This window comes from Prionailurus bengalensis, chromosome E2, assembly GCF_016509475.1.
Source record: "Prionailurus bengalensis isolate Pbe53 chromosome E2, Fcat_Pben_1.1_paternal_pri, whole genome shotgun sequence".
NCBI classification, from domain to species: domain Eukaryota; kingdom Metazoa; phylum Chordata; class Mammalia; order Carnivora; family Felidae; genus Prionailurus; species Prionailurus bengalensis.
Window position 1 is genome coordinate 48,573,603 of NC_057352.1, and position 26,664 is coordinate 48,600,266.

Below are 26,664 nucleotides of genomic sequence, written 5' to 3' on the forward strand. Positions count from 1 at the left end.
GGCTGAGGTCAGAGAGGTCTTTTCCTGCTTTCTCCTCTAAGGTTTTGATGGTTTCCTGTCTCACATTTAGGTCCTTTATCCATTTTGAGTTTATTTTTGTGAATGGTGTGAGAAAGTGGTCTAGTTTCAACCTTCTGCATGTTGCTGTCCAGTTCTCCCAGCACCATTTGTTAAAGAGGCTGTCTTTTTTCCATTGGATGTTCTTTCCTGCTTTGTCAAAGATGAGTTGGCCATACGTTTGTGGGTCTAGTTCTGGGGTTTCTATTCTATTCCATTGGTCTATGTGTCTGTTTTGGTGCCAATACCATGCTGTCTTGATGATGACAGCTTTGTAGTAGAGGCTAAAGTCTGGGATTGTGATGCCTCCTGCTTTGGTCTTCTTCTTCAAAATTCCTTTGGCTATTCGGGGCCTTTTGTGGTTCCATATGAATTTTAGGATTGCTTGTTCTAGTTTCGAGAAGAATGCTGGTGCAATTTTGATTGGGATTGCATTGAATGTGTAGATAGCTTTGGGTAGTATTGACATTTTGACAATATTTATTTTTCCAATCCATGAGCAGGGAATGTCTTTCCATTTCTTTAAATCTTCTTCAATTTCCTTCATAAGCTTTCTATAGTTTTCAGCATACAGATCCTTTACATCTTTGGTTAGATTTATTCCTAGGTATTTTATGCTTCTTGGTGCAATTGTGAATGGGATCAGTTTCTTTATTTGTCTTTCTGTTGCTTCATTGTTAGTGTATAAGAATGCAACTGATTTCTGTACATTGATTTTGTATCCTGCAACTTTGCTGAATTCCTGTATCAGTTCTAGCAGACTTTTGGTGGAGTCTATCGGATTTTCCATGTATAATATCATGTCATCTGCAAAAAGCGAAAGCTTGACTTCATCTTTGCCAATTTTGATGCCTTTGATTTCCTTTTGTTGTCTGATTGCTGATGCTAGAACTTCCAGCACTATGTTAAACAGCAGCGGTGAGAGTGGGCATCCTTGTCGTGTTCCTGATCTCAGGGAAAAAGCTTTCAGTTTTTCCCCGTTGAGGATGATGTTAGCTGTGGGCTTTTCATAAATGGCTTTTATGATCTTTAAGTATGTTCCTTCTATCCCGACTTTCTCAAGGGTTTTTATTAAGAAAGGGTGCTGGATTTTGTCGAAGGCCTTTTCTGCATCGATTGACAGGATCATATGGTTCTTCTCTCTTTTTTTGTTAATGTGATGTATCACGTTGATTGATTTGCGAATGTTGAACCAGCCCTGCATCCCAGGAATGAATCCCACTTGATCATGGTGAATAATTCTTTTTATATGCCGTTGAATTCGATTTGCTAGTATCTTATTGAGAATTTTTGCATCCATATTCATCAGGGATATTGGCCTGTAGTTCTCTTTTTTTACTGGGTCTCTGTCTGGTTTAGGAATCAAAGTAATACTGGCTTCATAGAATGAGTCTGGAAGTTTTCCTTCCCTTTCTATTTCTTGGAATAGCTTGAGAAGGATAGGTATTATCTCTGCTTTAAACGTCTGGTAGAACTCCCCTGGGAAGCCATCTGGTCCTGGACTCTTATTTGTTGGGAGATTTTTGATAACCGATTCAATTTCTTCGCTGGTTATGGGTCTGTTCAAGCTTTCTATTTCCTCCTGATTGAGTTTTGGAAGCGTGTGGGTGTTCAGGAATTCGTCCATTTCTTCCAGGTTGTCCAATTTGTTGGCATATAAGTTTTCATAGTATTCCCTGATAATTGTTTGTATCTCTGAGGGATTGGTTGTAATAATTCCATTTTCATTCATGATTTTATCTATTTGGGTCATCTCCCTTTTCTTTTTGAGAAGCCTGGCTAGAGGTTTGTCAATTTTGTTTATTTTTTCAAAAAACCAACTCTTGGTTTCGTTGATCTGCTCTACAGTTTTTTTAGTTTCTATATTGTTTATTTCTGCTCTGATCTTTATTATTTCTCTTCTTCTGCTGGGCTTAGGCTGCCTTTGCTGTTCTGCTTCTAGTTCCTTTAGGTGTGCTGTTAGATTTTGTATTTGGGATTTTTCTTGTTTCTTGAGATAGGCCTGGATTGCAATGTATTTTCCTCTCAGGACTGCCTTTGCTGCGTCCCAAAGCGTTTGGATTGTTGTATTTTCATTTTCGTTTGTTTCCATATATTTTTTAATTTCTTCTCTAATTGCCTGGTTGACCCACTCATTCGTTAGTAGGGTGTTCTTTAACCTCCATGCTTTTGGAGGTTTTCCAGACTTTTTCCTGTGGTTGATTTCAAGCTTCATGGCATTGTGGTCTGAAAGTAAGCATGGTATAATTTCAATTCTTGTAAACTTATGAAGGGCTGTTTTGTGACCCAGTATATGATCTATCTTGGAGAATGTTCCATGTGCACTCGAGAAGAAAGTATATTCTGTTGCTTTGGGATGCAGAGTTCTAAATATATCTGTCAAGTCCATCTCATCCAATGTCTCATTCAGGGCCCTTGTTTCTTTATTGACCGTGTGTCTAGATGATCTATCCATTTCTGTAAGTGGTGTATTAAAGTCCCCTGCAATGACCACATTCTTATCAATAAGGTTGCTTATGTTTATGAGTAATTGTTTTATATATTTGGGGGCTCCGGTATTCGGTGCATAGACATTGATAATTGTTAGCTCTTCCTGATGGATAGACCCTGTAACTATTATATAATGTCCTTCTTCATCTCTTGTTACAGCCTTTAATTTAAAGTCTAGTTTGTCTGATATAAGTATGGCTACTCCAGCTTTCTTTTGGCTTCCAGTCGCATGATAAATAGTTCTCCATCCCCTCACTCTCAATCTAAAGGTGTCCTCAGGTCTAAAATGAGTCTCTTGTAGACAGCAAATAGATGGGTCTTGTTTTTTTATCCATTCTGATACCCTATGTCTTTTGGTTGGCGCATTTAATCCATTTACATTCAGTGTTATTATAGAAAGATACGGGTTTAGAGTCATTGTGATGTCTGTATGTTTTATGCTTATAGTGATGTCTCTGGGACTTTGTCTCACAGGGTCCCCCTTAGGATCTCTTGTAGGGCTGGTTTAGTGGTGACAAATTCCTTCAGTTTTTGTTTGTTTGGGAAGACCTTTATCTCTCCTTCTATTCTAAATGACAGACTTGCTGGATAAAGGATTCTTGGCTGCATATTTTTTCTGTCTAGCACCCTGAAAATCTCTTGCCAATTCTTTCTGGCCTGCCAAGTTTCAAAAGAGAGATCAGTCACAAGTCTTATAGGTCTCCCTTTATATGTGAGGGCACGTTTACCCCTTGCTGCTTTCAGAATTTTCTCTTTATCCTTGTATTTTGCCAGTTTCACTATGATATGTCGTGCAGAAGATCGATTCAAGTTACGTCTGAAGGGAGTTCTTTGTGCCTCTTGGATTTCAATGCCTTTTTCCTTCCCCAGTTCAGGGAAGTTCTCAGCTATTATTTCTTCAAGTACCCCTTCAGCACCTTTCCCTCTCTCTTCCTCCTCTGGGATACCAATTATGCGTATATTATTTCTTTTTAGTGTATCACTTAGTTCTCTAATTTTCCCCTCATACTCCTGGATTTTTTTATCTCTCTTTTTCTCAGCTTCCTCTTTTTCCATAACTTTATCTTCTAGTTCACCTATTCTCTCCTCTGCCTCTTCAAGCCGAGCTGTGGTGGTTTCCATTTTGTTATGCCTTTCGTTTAAAGCGTTTTTCAGCTCCTCGTGACTGTTCCTTAGTCCCTTGATCTCTGTAGCAAGAGATTCTCTGCTGTCCTGTATACTGTTTTCAAGCCCAGTGATTAATTTTATGACTATTATTCTAAATTCACTTTCTGTTATATTATTTAAATCCTTTTTGATCAGCTCATTAGCTGTTGTTATTTCCTGGAGATTCTTCTGAGGGGAGTTCTTCCGCTTGGTCATTTTGGATAGTCCCTGGCGTGGTGAGGACCTGCAGGGCACTTCCCCTGTGCTGTGGTGTATACCTGGAGTTGGTGGGCGGGGCCGCAGTCAGACCTGATGTCTGCCCCCAGCCCACCGCTGGGGCCACAGTCAGACCGGTGTGTGCCTTCTCTTCCCCTCTCCTAGGGGCGGGATTCACTGTGGGGTGGTGTGGCTCGTCTGGGCTACTTGCACCCTGCCAGGCTTGTGATGCTGGGGATCTGGCGTATTAGCTGGGGTGGGTAGGCAAGGTGCTCGGGGGCAGGAGGGGCAGGCTTAGATCGCTTCTCCTTAGGTGATCCACTTCAGGAGGGGCCCTGTGGCAGCGGGAGGGAGTCAGATCCACTGCCGGAGGTTTGGCTCCGCAGAAGCGCAGAGTTGGGTGTTTGCGCGGAGCGAGCAAGTTCCCTGGCAGGAACCGGTTCCCTTTGGGATTTCGGCTGGGGGATGGGCGGGGGAAATGGCGCTGGCGAGCGCCTTTGTTCCCCGCCAAACTGAGCTCTGTTGTCAGGGGGCTCAGCAGCTCTCCCTCCCTTTGTCCTCCAGCCTTCCCGCTTTCCGAGCAGAGCTGTTAATTTCTGACCTCCCAGACGCTAAGTCGCGCTTGCTGTCGGAACACAGTCCGCCCGGCCCCTCCGCTTTTGCAAGCCCGACTCGGGGGCTCTGCTTGGCCGGCGAGCCGCCCCTTCGCCCCGGCTCCCTCCCGCCAGTCCGTGGAGCGCGCACCGCTTCGCCGCCCTTCCTACCCTCTTCCGTGGGCCTCTCGTCTGCGTTTGGCTCCGGCGACTCTGTTCTGCTAATCCTCTGGCGGTTTTCTGGGTTATTTAGGCAGGTGTAGATGGAATCTAAGTGATCAGCAGGACGTGCGGTGAGCCCAGCGTCCTCCTAAGCCGCCATCTTGCCGCCTCCCCCCCGGATTGGTTTATGATAGAGAGAGAAACTTCTGTCTATCTAGTTTAAGTTGCTCTGATTTTGTTCTGTTTCCTGTCATGTGTAGCAGAACTGAACCCTGATGAATACAGGGATAAGAGGCTATTGTAATAGTTTGGGTAAAAGTGGTGGATGATTTGGATTAGGGTGGTGACAGTGAAAGTGTGGGAAGTAGGTAGATAAAGGATATACATTTTTATGGTAGAGCTGTCAGGATTTGTTCATGGATTGGATAAAGGGTGTGAGAAAAGAGTCTAGTTTGATTCATAGTTTTTTGACCAGCACTGACCGAATGGTGGTACCATTTGCCGAGGAGGTAGGGAAAAGTGGAGGGAAAGCAGGTTTGTGAAGCTGGGTGGGAGTAAGGTAGGGAATCAGAAGGATTCAGGGAATATGTTTTTTTTTTTTAGTGTTTATTTTATTTTTGAGAGAGAGAGAGAGAGAGAGAGAGAGAGAGAGAGAGAGACAGAGCATGAGTTCGGGAGGGGCAGAGAGAGAGGGAGACACAGAATTGATAGCAGGTTCCAGGCTCCACACTGTCAGCACAGAGCCTGACGCAGGGCTCGAACTCACAAACCTTGAAATCATGACCTGAGCCCATCGGATGCTTAACCAACCGAGCCACCCAGGCGCCCCCGGGGAATCTGGTTTTTATACGTTAAGTTGGATCTTCCCTTTAGACATCCAAGTGGAAATACCAAATAGGCAGCTGGACACAATTATCTATGACAAAAGGGAGATGTTGGCTAGAGGTGAAGATTTGAAAATCATGTAAAAGATGACACTTTTCACCGAGAGGTGGATGAGCTGATGTTGAGAGTGGGTGTACATAAAGGAGATGCTGGTAAAAGGAGGAGATGCCAACAGAGGATGACACAAAGAGGAAGGGGTGGTCATGAAGTAGGAGGAAAATCAGAAGATTACAGTGCCTTGGAATCACAAATGGATACAGCATTTCAAAAGGGAAGGAGAGATCAGTTTTGGATTACGTCCAAAGTTATGGAGAGTCGAATTATAAGGATGTGGAATGAGCCATTGGATTTGGCAACACCATGAGTGACCTTGGCAGAAGGAGTTTCTGTGGAATGTTGTGTACAGAAGCCTAATGGGATGGGTTGAAGAGAGAATGGACAGCAAGGATGTGGTGATATTGAGTGTAAATAATACCTGTGAGCAGTTTTGCTGTAAAGAGTAATTGGAAAAATGGGGTAGTAGCTGGAGGTGGATGTTGGACTCAAAAGTAGATTATTTAATATTTAAGAGGAAGCTACTTATGCTCATGTGTGAATGTTCAATAAAGAGGGAAAATTGATGTTTCAGGAAAATCATGGAGTGAGCCAGAAAGATTGAGATCTAATATATAAGTACAAGGTTTAAGCTTAGCAATAGGAGTGAAGGCAGAGTACATGGGTATAGGTATAGGTGGATTAATAGATCTAGGGGTAACTTGGAAAGCAAAAAGTTACAGAGGAAATTAATTACCTTAAGTGGGCAATTTCTACATGAATCATGAAGTAACCACATTATCATTGTACACTAAGGATAAAAAGGGTCAAAATAAATTTGGAAGTCTCAGATCTCTTTTCACACCAAGGGTCATAGGTCATTCTCTTTGAATAGATGGGGAAATATAGCTACCACCAGGAAGCTGAGACCCAGCTAAGTCAAATGAAGAGTCACAGTGGTAGAGATTAAGTCCCGTGGTGCCTGACCAGTCCCTTTTTTAAACTTATTAGAACTTCAGAGCTGACTCTTCTCTTTTGAAGGATGAGTTTCCGATTGAGAAGATACTTTAACCCTTTGGGGGAATTGATAGCATTTTCTGGGGACACCAAGTATTAAATTCACTGAGTCCTAGTCAAATCTAGTTGTAGTTTTACTCTGTGTGAGACATTCTCCCATGAAGTTTAGGAGTGGAGAAAAGGCAAAAAAAAAAAAAGAGGGTTGTGAGGGTTTAACCACATTGGCCATGCTTGCCTTTGCCTCGAGGGTCATTTGCTGCAGGAGAGGACACCATTTTCCTTTGCTGGAGACTTTAAAGGACAGAATTATTGCCATGTTTACTCTCTATAATGGAGCTAATATAAAATCAAGATTCATTTTTTTCTGCTTCTCAGAAAGTTAGATCTTCCATTTTCATATTCTGTTGCTGTTTTTTTAAAGTTTGTGGGCTAGGCAGGTTGGAAGGAAGGCAAATGGACAAAAAGTAGACTGGATGTTTCATCTGGAGAGCATTGTTATAAAAGATAACATTTTAGGAGAGAAAGTGATTCATAGCCATGTCTCTCACAGTAGAGGGGAAAAGCTTGGAATAAATATTTTGGCTCTGAACGGTGACCTGATTGCCCTGAATCTAAATACAGTGGAAGGGAGTATATAAACTAAAGTGATTGCTTAGCTTGAAGGCTGACAGAGTCTCCCCGGGCATTACATCTGAATTAATTTTCAGTCAGTAGAGCAGTATATAATTGTATTTTACATAATCTAATATAGTCATATTAAATATAGAACTTCAGAGATTAGAAGACATTTTTATGGAGTTGTTTAAAGAATTCCTTCATATTCTTTTATGAGTATGTGAATTGATTATGATAAAAACTTGTCATTCAGATCAAACTTTAAATCTTCCTCATTTGGAAATTTGAGAAGTTTGAAAATATCTCTGTGAATATTTCAATTAGCCTTCTAAACTACTTTAGGCTGTCTTCAATTCCTCATAGAACAAGGCAGAGAACGTGTAAATACAGAATAAAATAAGACAAATTACTTTGGGATCACATCTCATTCTGGATTCAGTAGCATCTTTTTTCTTTCTCTCAAATCCTCAGTTAATATGAAGTTTCCACATGTGCCAGAAGCTTTCTGGTTCCTAATTCCCAACAAAAACTTTGCTTGCTGGGTTTGATCCACTAAGAAAAAATGAAAACAGTACTTATCTCTTTAGGATTCTGATGTAATCAGAGTAGATTATTTCGTTGGTGAATTCTGTGGGGTTTTCTAGGATCAAGTGTGCTTAATGTAATTTGTACTCCCTTATGTCTGAATAGCATAATTTTTGAGCCTGGTATTAACCGTCTACAAACCGGAATCAGTTGAAGAGCTGAGTCCAACAACTCAATTTTAATACATTTCATGAATACTTCCCATTAATTTTTATTACTTGTTCCTACCTTAAGACCTTTACATTTGCAATTCCTCTTTCTGGCAACAATCCATTCCTAGATCTCACTTGACTGGCTCCTTTTGCTGTTCAGGTCTCCACCCAAAGATCACCTCCTCAGGAAATCCTCCTTGGTTGTTCTCACCTAAAGCAGCCCCTTCCAACATTATCACTTTACCATGTTTTATTTTCTTCAAAGCTCTTGTTGCTTTCTGAAATTGTCTTGTATTATTGTTATTATTATCATTAGGGTTATCATTATTATTATCGTCACAATAAGAGGAAACACACAAAGAGTTGAGTTTTTCCCATATGCCTTATACAAATCATTATATTTAATACAACATTTTAATGACAGCTAGCATTTAAGGAGTGCTTGCTACTCACCAAATGCTAGATGAAGCATTTACCACCCTCGGCTAGGTCACTGTCCTGTTTGCCCGGACTGTTGCAGGGGCTTCCTAACTGGCCTCGGTTTTCGCATTTTAACCTCTTAGAGTTCTCTGCCCACATAGCAGTTAGTGATCTTTCTAAAACATAAATCAGGTCCATCATGATCAGCTTTCAGCATCAGATGCTTTTGGCCTTTTTCGGGTCCCAACTGGCTTACAACGTTTGGCACGATCTGGCCCCTACAACCTCGCTGCCAGGTCTCTAACCTCTCCTGACCTCTGGCCACTGGCTCCAAGTCACACTTTGCCCAGAGTGCCATCCATCCGCGCATGATTCAGGTCTCAATTCGCTCAGATCTCTGCTGAAATGTCACTGCTCATAGAGGCCCTTCCCAAGCGTGCCATGTGAAAAAGCAAGCGAACACTCTCCATCCCCTTCTGATGCTTTCTTTTTCACCACTCACTACTGCCCAACATTGCGTTACTCATTTCTGTGCACTCAGCAAATATTTTTTGAATGTTTACTGTGTCCTAGGCACTGGATATATGAAATCAATACAATAGCCAGAGTCCCTGTTGACGTTGGAGATTCTAGGGACAGGCATATACTAGACTCAACAAATAGGTAAAATATATGCTATGTTGGATGCTTTGGGGGCAACTAAAGCAGGAGGAAAGGCTGGGGAGTGATGCATAGAAGGGGGAGGAGTAAGTTTAAAATAGGACTGTCAGGGAGGCCTCAGTGAGCCTTGCAAAGTCCTGAAGGAGGTGAGGGAGTGAGCTATATGAGTAACCAGAGGAAAGCGTGTTCTACACAGAAAGAACATTGGGTTTGAAGGCTCTGGAGGAGGAGCAGTTCTAGCATGTTCAAGGAGCAGCAAGGATGCCTGTTGTGGAGCAGAGTGAGCAATCGGGGGAGAGGCTCTGGCCAGAGAAGTGATTTGAGCACCAGGCTGTAGCATTCACAGGCCTCATCCTGGGATACTGAGCAGAGGAACAACCTGAGCCAGACCCCTGGGGCCCTTGTGTGGAAAACAGACTGTGAGGGAACAAGAGCTGAAGTAGATAGAGTCCATTTGCCCAGGAAAGATAGGAATGGCGAGGGCCAGGTGGCAGGGCAGAGATGAGAAGTGATCATGGTCTGGATGTGTTTGAAAGGTCAGTTCTACAGAATTTACTGAGAAATTGAGAAATGGAGTAATCAAGAATGCCTCATTCCAGGGTTTCCAATCCAGGCCCCTGGAACAATGGAGATAGCAGTACTGAGACAGGGAGGCAGTGAGGAAACAGTCCATGAGCAGGACCTCAGATGGCATCGTGGAGGCTTTGTGGGTATGAGAAAAAGGCTCCCCTCTGGGCGGATGTAGTTGGAGCCAGCAGAGTGGGCTGGATTTCGGCCCCAATCCTCCTCGACGGGTCGTCTGTGTCAGTGGCATTAATCTGCTGAAGTTTGTGATGTACATCCAGTGAGATGCTGACTGGGCAGCTGGGTGTGAGTCTGGAGTTCAGGGAGACAGACTGCAGGTGCACAGGGCTCTGTCACACGAGCATTCCTGACTTTTTTATCTTTATATTTCTTTTTATATGTATTACATTGTATATTAGATATGCTTTATTAACTTTCCACGATCTCCATTGTTATGTAAGCTTGAAGTGATCCGTGTCTGTGTTTCCTGCTTCATTTGCAAACCGAGCTCCGTACCTGGTCCCTGAACACTTAATAAAACATGGTTGAATAGATAAACTAATCAGGGAGACCACTGCTTTATACTCGTCCTGTGGGTTACGTGAGATGGAGTGCACCCCCAGGTTTATACATCGATCTATATGTCAGACATCCCCATTCCCACTCTATACTGAAAGCCCAAAGCGAGTTTTTCTAAAACCTCCACCTTTTATTACCATTTACTACATGATTACTGAAAGGAAATTTAAATTCGATGTGGACTTGACATTTACCAATATTGCCTTGCTGCTAAATGATGGGAAAACTTAAAATGAAAAAAAAAAGCCTGGTTTAGATAACAAATTCCTCTCATAGCAACTTTTGAGCTTCTGGTCTATTCTTGGGACTGTTAATACTTTCCTTTTATATTTAGTTTTGTTTGTTGGTGAACATTCCATTTTTACTTTTTCTTTGGTACATTGAGGATGAGAGTTCTATTTTCCTATCTTATGAAATGTCGTGAAGGGACAATTTAATTCAGCATTTCTGTTGCATTTAAACCCAAGACTGGGGAAGATATATGCCTTGGACCTCAGCATTTTTATTTAGAATTGTCAGTGATGGCCTTGCATGACAGATGAGGTTTATTGTATTAAAAAAAATTTTTTTTAATGTTTTTATTTATTTTTCAGACACAGAGAGACAGAGCATGAGCAGGGGAGGGGCAAAGAGAGAGGGAGACACAGAATCCAAAACAGGCTCCAGGCTCCGAGCTGTCAGCACAGAGCCTGACATGGGGCTCGAACAGATGAGGTTTAAATTGGGCTATGTATCAGTTAGTTATTGTATATAGTAACAGACCACGCCCGAACCCATTGGTTTCAAATAATAAATATTATTGCTCACGAGACTCTGGTTCAGCTGGTCTTCACTGGGCCCACTCATGTGTTGGGTAGGCAATTCTGCTCATCTGGGTTGGGCTCTCTCACATATCTGGGGCTATAGGCTGGTCTGGCATGGCTTACATGTCTGGGACATCCGGGCTCTCATCCTGCAATAAGCTGGATGGTGTTTATTCACATGGCAGTGACAGGGTTCCAAGAGCAAGACTGGAAATGCCCAAGGCTTCTTGAGGTCTCAGCTTGGAACTAGCACAGCATCATTTCTGCCACATTCCATTGGTCAAAGCATGGGATGGAGAAATAGACTGGCTGCACTCATGATGGAGAAGCTGCAAAGTCATGTTGCAGATTATGGGCTTAGAGAGACCATAAATTGGAGCCATTAATATAATGGCTTGAAGGATAAATAGGTCTAGAAGGAGGATGTGAGGAACTGGTGTGAACTTCCTCTGATCTAAAGAAAAATGTGCTTTGGGGCCTGGGTGGCTCGTCCTTGTTAAGCATCTGACTTTGGCCCAGGTCATTATCTCATGGTTTGTAAATTCAAGTTCCACATGAGGTGAGCTTGAGCCCTGCTTGGGGTGATCACGAAGCCCTCTTGGGGTGAACATGAGCCCCTTTGGGTAAAACATGAGCCCCACTTCAGGTGAGCCTGGTTGTCTCCCTCCCCCCTCCCCTTTCCCCCCCTCTCCCCCTCCCCCCATCTCTCTCTTCCTCTCTCTCTCTCTCCCCACTCTGTCCCTCCTGGGATTCTCTCTCTCTCTCATTCTCTCTCTGCCACTTGCTCACTTGCACCCTCAATCTTTCTCAAGAAAGAAAGAAAGAAAGAAAGAAAGAAAGAAAGAAAGAAAACAAACTTGACCCTTGACTGGTTTCCATCTCACCTCCTAAACACATGAAGCATAAACTTCTCCTGACTTGTAAATGTTGACACTTGAACTGTTCCCTTTCTCTCAGCAAAGAGTATCTCATTGAAAGTACATCTATAATTGTCTTGAGAAGCTTTCACAGAGTATATTAAGTTGTTTTGCAAGATAGCTGGCATATGGCCATATTTCTTGCACAGTTATCTTGATCATGTTGGCATTTCCACAAATAATGATTGTACCCTTCTGTCTTAGGATTATGCCCATATGTTGACCTGCATAACTGAAAGAGAAAAGTTTATTGTACCCATCAAAGCTAGAGGTGCACGAGCCATCCTAGATTTTCCTGACAAGCTGAATTTTTCCACTTGCCCTGTCAAATACAGCACTCAGAAGATTCTGCTGGTACGAAACATTGGCAACAAAGATGCTGTGTTTCGCATCAAAACTCATAGGTATGCATTCCTTCAGTTCTTGGTTTTGATTGATTATAGCTAAATCGAGTCATCGCAAGTAATTTGCTGGAATAGCATTCAGGGTAGAATTGCTTGTTACAGTCTCTGGCTGGAAGGCAGAGAGACCGTACTGAGGTGGGCCAAACTTCCTCTTCAGCCAGAGAGGAAACTGAAATTCAAGGTTACCTTTGAGTGACCTCGGGTTTAGGTAAAGATGTTTTTCTGAAATGTTGATAAAAGTCTTTCTATTTAGCATAGAGAAATCTATTAATAAATATTTGCGTTTTGACAGGGAATTTTTTAACTGGCTGTATATCAGTTTTCTGTTGCTAATGTAGCAAGTTATCACAAACTTACTGGATTAAAGCATCAAATTTATTATCTGGTATTTCAGTAGACCAGAAACCTCACTGGGTCAAAATTCAAGTGTGGGTGGGCCTGTGTTCTTTTCTGGTGGCTTTAAGGAGAATCCATTTCTTTGCCCTTTCCAGATTCTGGGGGCCACCCACATTCCTTGCTTCATGTGCCACATTCCTTGGCTGAAAAAAAAAAGGGAAAAAGTGTAGTAGCTGCTTCATAGGGTTGTTGTGAGGAATAAATGAATCGTTAAATGTAACCTGTTCACACACAGAGGGTGCCTGGCTGGCTCAGTCCATAGAGCAAGTGACTCTTGATCTCAGGGTCATGAGTTCAAGCCCCACATTGTGTACAGAGTTTACTTTAAAAATAAATAAATAGGGGCGCCTGGGTGGCTCAGTCAGTTGAGCGTCCGACTTTGGCTCAGGTCATGATCTCACGGTTCGTGACTTCAAGCTCCTCGTCGGGCTCTGTGCTGACAGCTCAGGGCCAGGAGCCTGCTTTGAATTCTGTGTCTCCCTCTCTCTCTGCTCCTCCCCTGCTCACACTCTGTCTCTCTCTCAAAAATAAATAAAGATTAAAAAAATTTTTTTAATAAATTAATAAACAAACAGACTGTTGGTACATAGAAAGTGCTATCTAACTAGTGGGTTTTGTTGTTGTTGTTGTTGTTGTTGTTGTTGTTTTTCTTCAGATGAACTATTGCCAGTGTATACAATACAGTGTTACATGACAAAGGGGGATTTGGACTGCAGATATAATTAAGGCTGCTAATCAGCTGACCTCAAAATGGGGGAAATTATCCTGGATTATCTGGGTGGGCCCGTGTGTCCTTTAAAATAGAAGAGGGAGGCAGAAGAGTTCACAGAGATGAAAGTTAAATAGAACTCCACCTGCATTGACCTTGAAGATGAGAAGACTGAGGCATAGTTGTACAACTATACAGGTTGTACAGCTTTGCTCAAGAGCACATAGATAGTAAGGGAAGGAGAGGAATTTATTCTGGTTATTTATGGAGTAGCTATAGTGTGGTAGACACCAAAACGATGACACAGCCCTTGCTCTTGAGGAACTCCCTTACTAGATGGGTAAGAACGATTGTCATGGGCATATGCAAGGTGTTAAATCAGTGGGGCCATAACAAGAAGGACCAGCTTGGGAAGACAGGAAGCAGAGGGTCAAGTTCTTTTCTATGAATTTGTAAGAAGTAATGTGTGTATTGGTCTGGATTGTGAACTCATTTTCAGAAAGGTATTATCTATGCAATCCTTTGCAAGTTAAGGGCATATCTCTCCAGAAAGGATTAGCATTTGCTTCCGCTTAGTTCCTAAAGGTTAGACTGTGTAGATTTCTCTTCTGGTAATTTGTTGGCTTAGCGGTTCCTGGACTGATAATGTATAGTCATACCTCAAACCTGCATAAGACACATGTCCAGAGTTATGAATTCTCTAGAGAAACTTTGTTTCCTTCACTTAAATCAAGACAGACATTTTTCCTTGTGCTAATGGGAGAATGTTTTAGTATTTTAAGTTTCCCCAGTGTATGTGGGGATTTTCTTACCCGTCCCCTGACTTAACAGTCTCAAGGTTTTGTCTCCTGCTCTAGCAGGGCTATTAAAACCTAGGCTTTGGGAGGAGTTAAGATGGAAGAGAAGTAGGCAGACGGTGGGCTGTCCTTGTCCCTCAAACACAGCTCTGTTGAGGTCACATCATTTGGAATATTCAGGAAATCAATCTGTGGACTGGCAGAAGGTTCTCTGTGGTTGCAGGGAGACAGTATGACAGGTGCGGGGTGTGTGGAAATGAATTGGAGAAGAGAAAAACGGCAGTGCTGCAAAGAGGGAGGGAACCTATCCACAGAGAGACAAAAGTGAGAAAGAGAGGAGTTGAGAGAGTGCGGCATCAAGTTCATACAAGAGGAAAACCTCTCCAGATCTGCGGAGAGAGAAGTACTGCGTGTCACAGGTTTTTTGTTTTGTTTTGTTTTTTTTCAAACAGCATTTGGAACTCAAACTCAGGTTTTGGAAGTATGCGACTTTGGAGCAGAGCTGTGGTGTGCACTCCTGGGGAGAGGGAGGGAGCTGGCTTGAGAGTGCATAGCATGGTGTGGGGATCTCCGGGTACACTGGGAAAGAACATTCTCCTTCGTGGAGTACTTTTGGAAAAGGGTATATTGCCTGTCCAAGGACAAAAGACCATGTAGGTGCCAGCAAAAGGCCTTTCATTGGCAAGGGACAGGGCGTATGACCTTTTTGCTGCTTTTATTGGTGCTACATCATAGAGTCCTTGCACCATGCAGGCGTGGGGCTGTTTTTCAGCAACAGAGGACTTGAGACACAGCGTGAAGAGCCTCTACTCGAGAGGCAGTTCGTGCAGTGCCAGGTCCTTTAAGACTTTGGGTTTTGAATCCCAGGTGTGCACCAAAGAAAAAATGCAGGAAAGCTGTGGCACAGGGCTCACTATTCTAGGAGGGATGCTTGAATAGCAGGGGGTGTGAGATCCCCTGTCTGGGAATGAAAGATTTTCCCTCAACACTAACACAGTGGGACTTGAGGGAGCAGCACAGCGACCTCCAGTGGAGGTGGGACCCCCTTACATCAAACCTGCCCCTCTGTGCCTGGCAACTGCTTATTTACTGGAGCAAGATTGACTCTGAGCCTACAAGGGGCATTTCCTCCAGAAGACCAGCACAGCCAGCACCCGGCATGCACCATGTGTACTGAAAATCAAGTGCTTCAAAACAACCCCTGCAGTTCTGGTGGAAATAGAACCAGACTTACCTTTTTCCTCCACTTCTTTTTCTTTCTTTTTTTCTTTTGGAATCAGGCTCATAGCTTGTTCTTATTTTTTTTTGTTTGTTTTTCCTTTCCTTTTCTCTTTTTATAACTCAGTCTTCTGTTTTTCTTTTTCTTTCTTTCTTCTTCTTTGAAATCAGACTTATAGTTTTTTGATTCTCTGGTGGTGGTGTTGTTGTTTCCTTTCCTTTTCTCTCTCTCTCTCTCTCTCTCTCTCTCTCTTTTTGGATCTGGCTTTCCCCTCTTTTTGCCAGGCTTATTTTAGCAAACAAATCAAAGGACACCTAAAGATGCAAACACTCTCCACTGCAATCAGGGAGGAGCTCTGCAGAAGACTGACCAGTGGGATAGAGCAGCCAAAATAGTGCACACAGCATACACCAGAAACACTTCTGGAAGTTCCAGGCCCTGGACAGAGAATGACCCCTTTTTAAGATAGCATTACTCTCAGTTGCAGGAAACATAACATGCTATTAAAACACACAAAAGACAGAAACTTAGCCAAAATGATAAGATGGAGGAATTCTCCCGAAAAGAAAGGTCAAGAAGAAATCACAGCCAGGGACTTGCTCAAAACAGATATAAGCAACATATCTGAACAAGAATTTAGAACAAGAGTCATAAGACTACTATCTGGAGTTGAAAAAAGCATAGAAGACACCGGAGAAACCCTTACTGCAGAGATCAAAGCTGGAAAAACTAGTCAGACTGAAATTTTAAAAATGCTGTAACTGAGATGCAAAACTGAATGAATATAGTCACAATGAATTGAAGAAGCAGAGAATAGGTGATATAAAAGATAAAATTATGGGAAAAAATAAAGCTGAAAGTAAAAGGGAAAGGAAAGTATTATATCATGAAGGAAGACTTAGACAACTTAGTGATTCCATAAAACAAGACAATATCTGTATCATAGGAGTCCCAGAAGAAGAGTGGGAAAAGGGGACAGAAGGTTTATTTGAAAAAATTATAGCTGAGAACTTCACTAATCTGGGGAAGGAAACAAGCATTCAAATTCAAGAGGCATAGAAAACTCTTTTGGAAATCAACAAAAACAGGTAACACCATGACATCTCATAGTGAAACTTTCAAAATACAAAGATAGAGAGAATTCTGGAAGCAACTATGGACAACAGGTCCTTAACCTACATAAGGTTAGCAGCAGACCTGTCCACAGAAACTTGGCAGGCCAGAAGGGAGTGGCAGGAGATACTCAATGTGCTGAATGGGAAAAATATGCAGCCAAGAATTCTTTATCCAGCAAGGCTATCATTCAAAATAGAAGGAGAGATAAAAAGTTCCCCAGACAGGGGCGCCTGGGTGGCTTGGTCGGTTAAGCGTCCAACTTTGGCTCAGGTCATGATCTCGCGGTCTGTGAGTTCGAGCCCTGCATCGGGCTCTGTGCTGACAGCTCAGAGCCTGGAGCCTGTTTCAGATTCTGTGTCTCCCTCTCTCTCTGCCCCTCCCCTGTTCATGCTCTGTCTCTCTCTGTCTCAAAAAAAATAAATAAACATTAAAAAAAAATTAAAAAAAAAATAAATAAATAAACGTTAAAAAAAATTAAAAAAAGAAAGTTCCCCAGACAAACAAAAACTAAAGGACTTCATGACTACTAAATCAACCCTGCAAGGAATTTTAAGGGGGACTCTCTGAGTGGAGGAATAAAAAGAAGAGCAAAGACTACAAAGGATCAGAGAACATCACAGAAACACCAAGTATACACGTAACACAGTGGCACTAAATTCATATCTTTCAGTAATCACTGTGAATGTAAATGGAGTAAATGATCCAGTCAAAAGACATGGAGTATCAGAATGAACAAAAAAAAAAAAAAGAAAGAAAAAAAAAAGAAAACAAGATTCATCTACATGTTGCCTACAAGAGACTCATTTTAGATCTAAAGACACCTGCAGATTGAAAGTGAGGGGAGGGAGAAACATCTATGATGCTAATGGATGTCAAAAGAAAGCTGGAGTAGCCTTACTTATGTCGGACAAACTGGATTTTAAACCAAAGACTGTAGCAAGAGATGAAGAAGGGCATTTTATCATAATTAAGGGATCTATCCATCAAGAAGATCTAATAATTGTAAATATTTGTGCCCCCAACTTGAAAACACCCAAGTATATACATTAATAACAAAGAAATTCATTGATAATGATACCATTATCAATGGTATCAATTTAATACCCCACTTACAGTAATGGACAGATCATCTAAGCAGAAAATCAACAAGGAAACAATGGCTTTGAATGACACACTAGACCAGATGGACTTAACAGATATTTTCAGAACATTTCATCCTAAAGCAGCAGACTACACATTCTTCTCGAGTGCACATGGAACATTCTCCAGAATAGATCACATACTGGGTCACAAATCAGCCCTCAACAGGTACAAAAAGATTGAGATCATACCATGCATGTTTTCAGATCACAAGGCTATGAAACTTGAAATCAATCACAAGAAAAAAATTGGAAAGCCCTCAAATATGTGAAGGTTAAAGAACATCGTCCTAAAGAATGAATAAGTTAACCAGGAAATTAAAGAAGAATTAAAAAAATAATGGAAGGGAATGAAAATGAAAACATGACAATCCAAACCCTTTGAGATGCAGCAAAGGCAGTCCTAAGGGGGAAGTATATTTTAATTCAGGCCTATGTCAAGAAGCAATCTAACCTTACACCTAAAGGAGCTAGAAATGGAACAGCAAGTAAAGCCTAAAGCCACCAGAAGAAAGGAAATAATAAAGATTGGAGCATAAATAAATGATATAAGAACAACAACAACAAAACCCCCAGTAGAACAGATCAATGAAGCTAAGAGCTGGTTCTTTGAAAGAATAAACAAAATTGATAAACTCCTAGCCACACTTATCAAAAAGAAAAGAGAAAGGATCCAAATAGATGAAATCATGAATGAAAGAGGAGAGATCACAACCAACACCAGAGAAATACAAACAATTCTAAGAGAAACAGGAAAAATTATATGCCAACAAACTGGGAAATCTGGAAGAAATTAACAAATTCTGACTCTCACACACTACCAAAAGTGAAAAAGAAGAAATAGAAATTTGAGCAGACCCATAACCAGCAGAGATTGAATTAGTTATCAAAAATCTCCCAAAAAACAAGAGTCCTGGGCCAGATAGCTTCCCAGGGGAATTGTACCAGACATTTAAAACAGAGTTAATACCTCTTCTTCTCAGACTGTTCCAAAAAGTAGAAATGGAAGGAAAGTTTCATTCTATGAAGCCAGAATTACTTTGATTCCAAAACCAGATAAAGATCCCCCTAAAAAGGAGAATTACAGGCCAATATCCTTGATGAAACTGGTTGCAAAAATTCTCAGCAAGATACTAGCAAATCAAATTCAACAGTACATTAAAAGAATTATTCACCATGATCAAGTGGGATTTATTCCTGGGCTACAGGGCTGGTTCAATACTTGCAAATCAATCAATAAAAGATATACCATTTTAATGAAAGAAAGGGTAAGAACCACATGATCCTCTCAATAGATGCAGAAAAAGCATTTGACAATATATAGCATCCTTTTTTGAAAGAAAGTAGGTACCCTCAAAAAGGAAGATAAAGGCCATATATGAAAGGCTCACAGCTAATATCATCCTCAGTGGGGAAAAACTGAGAACTTTGCTCCTAACAAAGGACGCAAGAGAGATGTCTACTCTCACCATTGTTGTTCAAGATAGTACCGGAAGTCCTAGCCTCAGGAGTCAGACAACAAAAAGAAATAAAAGGCATTCAAATTGGCAAGGAAAAAGTCAAACTTTCACTCTTCACAGACAGCATGGGCTCTACATGGAAAACCTGAAAGACTCCATGAAAAAAATGCTATAACTGATAGGTGAATGCAGCAAAGTCGCAGAATATAAAATTAATGTACAGAAATTGGCTGCATTTCTATACACCAATAATGAAGCAACAGAAAGAGAACTCAAGGAATCAACCCTGTTTACAAGTACACCCCAAACCATAAAATACCTAGGAATAAGCCTAACCAAAAAGGTAAAAGATCTATATCCTGAAAGCTATAGAAAGCTTATGAAAGAAATTGAAGAAGTCAGAAATGGAAAACCATTCAATATCCATGGATTGGAAGAACAAATATTGTTAAAATGTCCATACTATGCAAAGCAATCTGCACATTCAGTGAAATCCCTATCAAAATAACACCAGCATTCTTCACAGAGTTAGAACTAACAATTCTAAAATTTGTATGGAACCAGTAAAGACCCCGAGTAGCCAAAGCAATCCTGAAAAAGAGAAACAAAGCTGGAGGCATCACAATTCTGGACTTCATGCTGTATTACAAAGCTGTAATCATCAAGACAGTATGGTACTGGCACAAAAACAGACACATAGGTTAATAGAACAGAATAGAGAACTCAGAAATGGACACACAAATGTATGGCCAACTAATCTTTGACAAAGCAGGAAAGGATATCCAATGGAAAAAAGACAGTTTCTTCATCAAATGGTGTTGGGAAAACTGGACAGCAACATGCAGAAGAATGAACCTGGACCACTTTCTTACACCATACACAAAAATAAATTCAAAATGGATGGAAGACCTAAATGTAAGATGGGAACCATCAAAATCCTAGAAGAAAAAAATGGGCAACAACCTCTTTGACCTTGGTCATAGCACTTTCTTACTAGACATGTCTCTGGAGGCAAGGGAAACAAAAGCAAAAATGAACATTGGGACCTCTCAAGATAAAAAACTTCTGCACAGTGAAGGAAACAATCAGCAAAACTAAAAGGCAACCAATGAGATGGAAGAAGATATTTGTAATAGACATATTGGATAAAGAGTTAGTAGTCAAAATCTATAAAGAACTTATCAAAATCAATACCTGAAAACCAAATAATGCAGTGACTAAATGGGCAGAAGACATGAATAAACAGTCTTCCAAAGAAGATACCCAGGTGGCCAACAGACACACGGAAAGATGCTTACTATCACTCATTATCAGGCAAATGCAAATCGAAACCACAATGAGATACTACCTCACACCCTTCAGAATGGCTAAAATTAACAACTCAGGCAACAACAAATATTGGTGAGGATGTGGAGAAAGGGGAACTCTTTTGCACTGTCGGTGGGAATGCAAACTGGTGCAACATCTCTGGAGAACAGTATGAAGTTACCTGAAAAAATAAAAAACAGAACTACCCTACAACCCAGTAATCGAAATACTAGGTATTTGTCCAAAGGATACAAAAATGATTCGAAGGAGCACATGCACTTCAATGTTTATAGCAGTGCTATCAACAATACCCAAATTATGGAGAGAGCCCAAATGTCCATTGACTGAAGAATGGATAAAGAAAATGTGGGTGTGTGTGTGTCTGTCTGTGTGTGTGTGTGTGTTTGTGTGTTTGTGTGTACACACACACAATGGAATATTACTGGGCATTCAGAGAGAATGAAATCTTGCCATTTGCAACAACGTGGATGGAACTGGAGTGTATTATGCTAAGTGAAATAAATCAGTCAGAAAAAGGTAAATATTTGATTTCACTCATATGTGGAATTTAAGAAATGAAACAAATGAAAATAGGGTAAGGGAAGGAAAAATAAGATAAAAACAGACAGGGAGACAAACCCATAAGAGACTCTTAAATATAGAGAACAAACTGCGGGTTGCTGGAGGGGGGTGGCTGTGGGATGGGCTAAAATGGGTGATGGGCATTAAGGAGGGCATTTATTGGGGTTAAGCATTGGATGTTATATGTAAGTGAGGAATCACTAAATTTCCTGAAACCAATACTACACTATATGTTAACTAACTTGAATTTAAATAAAACAAACAAACTAAAATGACCAGGGCTTTAAGGTTATTGAAAATCCAGGTCAGACCTAGCATGAGCTCAGTGACTAACTGCTCTGGTTCTTAGCTTCCTCTTTGCTTTTAAATCCTGTAGATTTGCCTTTTTTTAATGCATGCTCAGCTGCACATTTATATAGGTTATATTTTATCCAGTCTTTCTAGGTATTTTCTGGTGGAAGAGCTTTCAGGTTACCTGTTCTGCCATTTTGTAGGTGGTAGGGCTGCCATAATGTGGGTGGAAGGCACATCCCTTGGGAGGGGATTTGTGTTTATTGTTCACAGGAGCATCCCAGGAGCATCACTATCTCTGAACAGTTTTATGTAGGTCTAAGTTTATGTCTGGTATCCTATTTCTCCTGGTTGAAAAACTACTTTTAATATTTCTCGTAGCACAGCTCTATTGGAAATTCTCTCTGTTTTGTCTATTTGAAAGAAAGTATTTTGCCTTCATTTTTGAAATGTATTTTCTCTACAGTTTAGAATTCTGGGCTGACAGTTCTGCATAATTTTTTCAGGAGTTTAAAGATGTCATTTCATTGTCTTTTGGCTTACATTTTTTCTTAAGAGAACCCTGCCATAACTCTTATCTTTGTTCCTCTGTACATAACTATGTCTTTTTTCTCGGGCTGCCTTTAAGATTTTGTGTTTATATTTGATTTTTAGCAATTTGAATAAGATATGTCTAGATGTGGGTTTTGTTTTTGTCTTTGGTCTTGTTGTTTTAAGGATTTTGTTTTGCTTTTGTTTAGTTTTGGTTTCCATCCTGCATGAGGTTCCAAGCTTCCTAGATCTTTCATTATTTTTGGAAAATCTCAGCCATTATCTCTTCAAACATTTTTTTCTGTTCCATTCTTTCTTGCTGTTTCTTCTGCCTGGCGGGAAGTTCTGTCTGCCACAGGTATAACGGTCTGTACCTTTCCCATCTCCCCTGAGGGCGGGTGGATTGTCCATCTTTAGATTTCAGGCTACTTGTTTGCTCTGCAACATCTCCTTTCTGATTGGTTCGAGAAAAGTTGTGATCTTTTTGTTTAGCTGGCTTTTCTTCATTGTTAGGGTGGGCAACCTCTTTCTAGCTTTCTGCATCCCAGGTAGAAGCAAGACCCATTGAGCTAATTTGTAAGTCAACCAGCAAAGGCAAAGGCAAAGTTCTTTTGAAGATTAGTGTCTTTTGACATTGTCCATAAGTGCCTATAGAGACTTTGCCATCTTGTGAGATTCACAGAGTTCGACTGAAGGAGAAAGAAGCAGGTTAACTGGCTCACCATGAGTTAGAAAGCATGAACCTTTTTTTTATTTAAAAGGGCCTTCCACAACCACGTTCCATAATACACATTAAAAACTTCCTGTTACACTGGTATTTTTCCTGTGAAAAATAAAATCCACTTAAGGTGGAAAACCAGGTGCAGGCAGCATATCTTCCTGGAATGTTTGACTGAATCCTAAAAACTACACATAAATGGAACTTATTATATATCATAGCCATATAAAAGTGAAGCAAAATCACTGCATGGATTTCATAGTGTGAAGTTGCATGACAAGATCTAAAACTTTTCTATCCATATAACTATGAATGCCAATCATCTTCTCCGAATATAGAAATACTTGCAAGGTAAAATGGTAAGTCCACTCAAGGACTAGCTAGTAATCATAACGACATCAGAAACTCTAGTCTAACATTCCCATTTTACAGATGATGGAAATAAGGCCTGATAAGGGAAATGGCTTATCCAAGTTCCCCCAGTAAATTAATAGAAAAAGCCTAGATCAGAACTAACATGGGCCAGTTCTGGGCTTACTTACCCTCAGATCCACTCCTTGCCCTTCCCAGGCTCTATTCAGTATCTCTGGGCTGTTAGCCTTCCTAGCTGCCTAGGCCAGCTGGATTCCTGTTGGGTTTGACCACTGAGGGGCAAGGGGGAGGGCACTAGAAGGAGATTGCAGGGTAGCAAACAGCCAGGGCATTTCTCCTCCTCCCTCTCAGACTTCAGCAGAGTCCCCAGCAGTGAACCATCTCCTCTCTGGTTCTAATTGTCAGCAGAGCAGCCTGCCGTGGTTTCAACTTCTTCCAGGTCCCCAGGATCTGATAACACTTCCTCCTCTTCTTGTGTCTCCAACCCAGGAGTGGAAATGGCTAACTGCTGTTACTAACCCCTGAGGAATCTCACCATCTTAAGTTGGGCTTCTCATCTCTCTCATCAATCTCTCAAATTCCCTGTTTGCAAATATTTTTGCTTTTCTGTTTAGATATAGTATCTATTCATGATACAGTAATTTCATGTTCTTTCCACAAAATTGTATTTTCCAACCATGCTGTCAATTTTGTGAGCTACTCCAAATCCTTCCAATAAATCCCTTTTCTGTTTAAGTTAGCCGGAGTTGGTTTCTTTTGTTTTCAACCGAGAACCTTGCTGGCTACAATGAGAAAGGATGTAATTGAACTTGTGGTCACATTGCATTGAATCAGAATCTTGGGGAGATGCCCTGACAAGCATCCTTTCTAAAAAATGCACAGGTGGTTTTGTTGCCCCGACAGGGGTGAGGACCACTCTTTCAGTTAATATGATTGCCAATAGACATGGGAGGGCAATGGATATACTGTGAGACTTTGCAGTGAAAAAACCTAGGGTCTCCTGTTTGGTCCCGTTTAGAGTCAATACACAGTTAGAAACAGTATCTCATGGGAAATTCTTTAAAAAACAGATCATATTCTTTTTATTGAAATAACGATTTAATTAATGGCTAAGTTTATAAATGGTTGGGTTCATATAAATTTTAAAAATAAAACTTTATTTGCTTGTTGCCCTCATTAGAATATGAGCTTCTCAAATGCAAAGGTTGTATCTAACTCTTCTCATTTGTATTTTCCTAGCATCAAATATAGTGCCTAGAAGAAATAAGTGCTCAATAAATGTTTATAGGATGCCTATCCAACAGTATATCACAAAGGCAAAGCTACAGCTATAAACTTCTACAATAATTTAAAGTAAAAAAAAAATGCTCCCAGTACTACAAAATAGGCATAATGGTTTTTATATGAATAAAAGGAGTTGCAATGTACTGTAAAATATACAGAGAACATAAACAATTACTCTTCAACTTTATTACAGATTTGATGTGAAAGTCTAGTAGGTACCAGAATAATTTTGACTCTTAAAGTAAGATTAATTTTGGAAGGTGCAATAGAAAAGTTTAGGAAGCAATCTCAAAATCTAAAACCTCAGGTTAGGAATCAGCTAATAAGAAAGATTGTCTGAAGAAAACATACTAATATTATATTCCATATTTAATATAACAGAGCCAATCTTGACCTTTTGCTAAAATATTGAATCTAAATTGAACTAAAATATTAGTTTTCAAGAGCAGTTTATAGGGAATTGAATGAAAACTCAAAATCTTTGTTATGTCTCCTTATTTTTTACGAACTCGGGTTCTGTCCTTAATCAAGCACTCAGTATTAATGAGAATATTATATCAAAACCAAACATTTTGGTAGACAGAGCCAGCCTTATGCCCTTGAGAGACAATGCCTTTTACCTCTTAGTTAAGAGCATTTTCTGATACTTGATATTTTCTAGCCAGTTCAGCCTGTCTGCCTGTGGTAAAAATGAAGTACGAAATCGAATTATAGACAATGTTTAAGCACCAGAACTTAACACACTCTACTCAATTAACATCTGATTTATTGAGAAAGCTTAGGCTAAGTACCATTGGTGATCCCAGGTGATTTTTTAACTGCTGAAGAAATTGAATGTAATATAAACCCCACAGTGAGCACAACAGGAAAGTATCTGTTACCTTTGTATAGAATTTGGATTTCTGGAGGTCCTAGAGAGGGGTCTCCTTGTCCATAGAAAATTAGCTTGGGTTTTGCAACTGAGATAATACTATCCAATTGATTTCAAAACTGTGCCTTTTGCCACCAAGAAATGTTTGAAAAGAAAATGAAAGCACCATGTAGGAAGAAAAATATTAGAAACTAGGGAAGCAAAGATAGAAGAAAATATCACAACATTGTTCCCAAAGTCAGGAAACTGGGCCCAGTTGTCAATTCTTAAGATTCTTACTGATGCCATAAGGAAGGAAAAAACTTTTAAGGCTGTGAGATTTATTTTGGATGACTTACCTTCATCTCAGGAAGCAGGGATTCTTGAGATACAGAAAGTCTGTTCCTTTTTTGTTCCACCAAGATGTTATAAAGATTATTTAATGATTACAGATATTTTTATTTCACTCTGAAAGTTGGTTATAATTCAATCTACAACCTCTTCTGAGAGACTTCTGTGAGTACAGAACTGTGTGGGGGGTGAGAGACACAAAGATAAGCCTAACTAGGTGGTTTCCATGTTCAGGAATGGTTTGGGTAGGCAGGAAGAACTTGAACTTGAAGGCAACTCCACCACTACCTGTTGGGCAACTTTGGGCCAGTTGCCTGCCCTTTTGGAGCATCTATTTTCTCATGTCTAAAATGCAATAATAGTACCTACTTACTGCAGGTTTTTTCCAGGATTACAAGGTTTGGCATATGTAAGGTGCCCAGTGTAGTGCCCAGTATGGAGTCCGTGCTCATGGAAGTTTATTTGCTTTCCCTTTCCTGTCATCTCAAGAGTCTGTAGCTATTGACAGGGCCAGGCATGAAAACTAACTGTAGTACAAGGTGAACTGAAGTAAGAAGTGAAAAGAAAGTCACAGCTCTGAGAGGAAAGAGACTTTGTTAACAAGACAGAGAATCAGGGAAGAGTCTATCTAAGAGGTGGCTTTGAGTCTGAGCAATTTTAAGTGGCTTTGGGAGAATTATGACCTGTGGAAAATGGTAAGTATTCTTGTGTGACCTTAGTGGTCTATGTGGAGGGCACAGTCTAGTTGGAAGAGGGAGGTGGTGCAGTGCTAGGTGAGGTTCAAGTGTAGAGAGCAGAGCCCTCTCACCCTGTCCCTCCCCATTCTGACTTGGAATGTGACAGATGTTTGGGACATTTGGACAGATGTATGTGTTTAATAAGAATGCAAAATGTAGTTGGGAGCAGATTGCATGGGACCTCAAATGCCTAGGACTTTGAACTTGATTACATAGATTATGAGGACCACTGAAGGTGTTTGAAAAAAGATGAATGTGTTACTACCTGTGTATGTTTTTTGCAGTATCCCTAGAGCAGTGTGAAGTATTGAGAGGAGAATAATAAGACCTTGAACTCATTTAAACAGCCAAGATCATCCTCAGGCCATCTCCCATCTAGAGGCTGCCAGTGAGAGAGATAACATAAATAATAATAAACACTTGTTTAGCACTTCCTATGTGCCAGGCATTGTTTTAAGCTCTTCACCTGTACCAGCTCCTTTAGTCCTCCCTACAGCCCTATGAAG

The 26,664-nt window shown here is 40.7% G+C and overlaps 1 protein-coding gene across 1 annotated transcript in view; it reads left to right on the forward strand.

The window, feature by feature from the left end:
• HYDIN (HYDIN axonemal central pair apparatus protein) overlaps positions 1–26,664 on the forward strand; it is a 347,254-nt gene that overhangs the window by 21,977 nt on the left and 298,613 nt on the right. Inside the window, exon 5 of the mRNA XM_043599622.1 lies at positions 12,099–12,298. Coding sequence (XP_043455557.1) covers positions 12,099–12,298 — 200 coding nt within the window. The remainder of the gene's footprint in view (positions 1–12,098; positions 12,299–26,664) is intronic.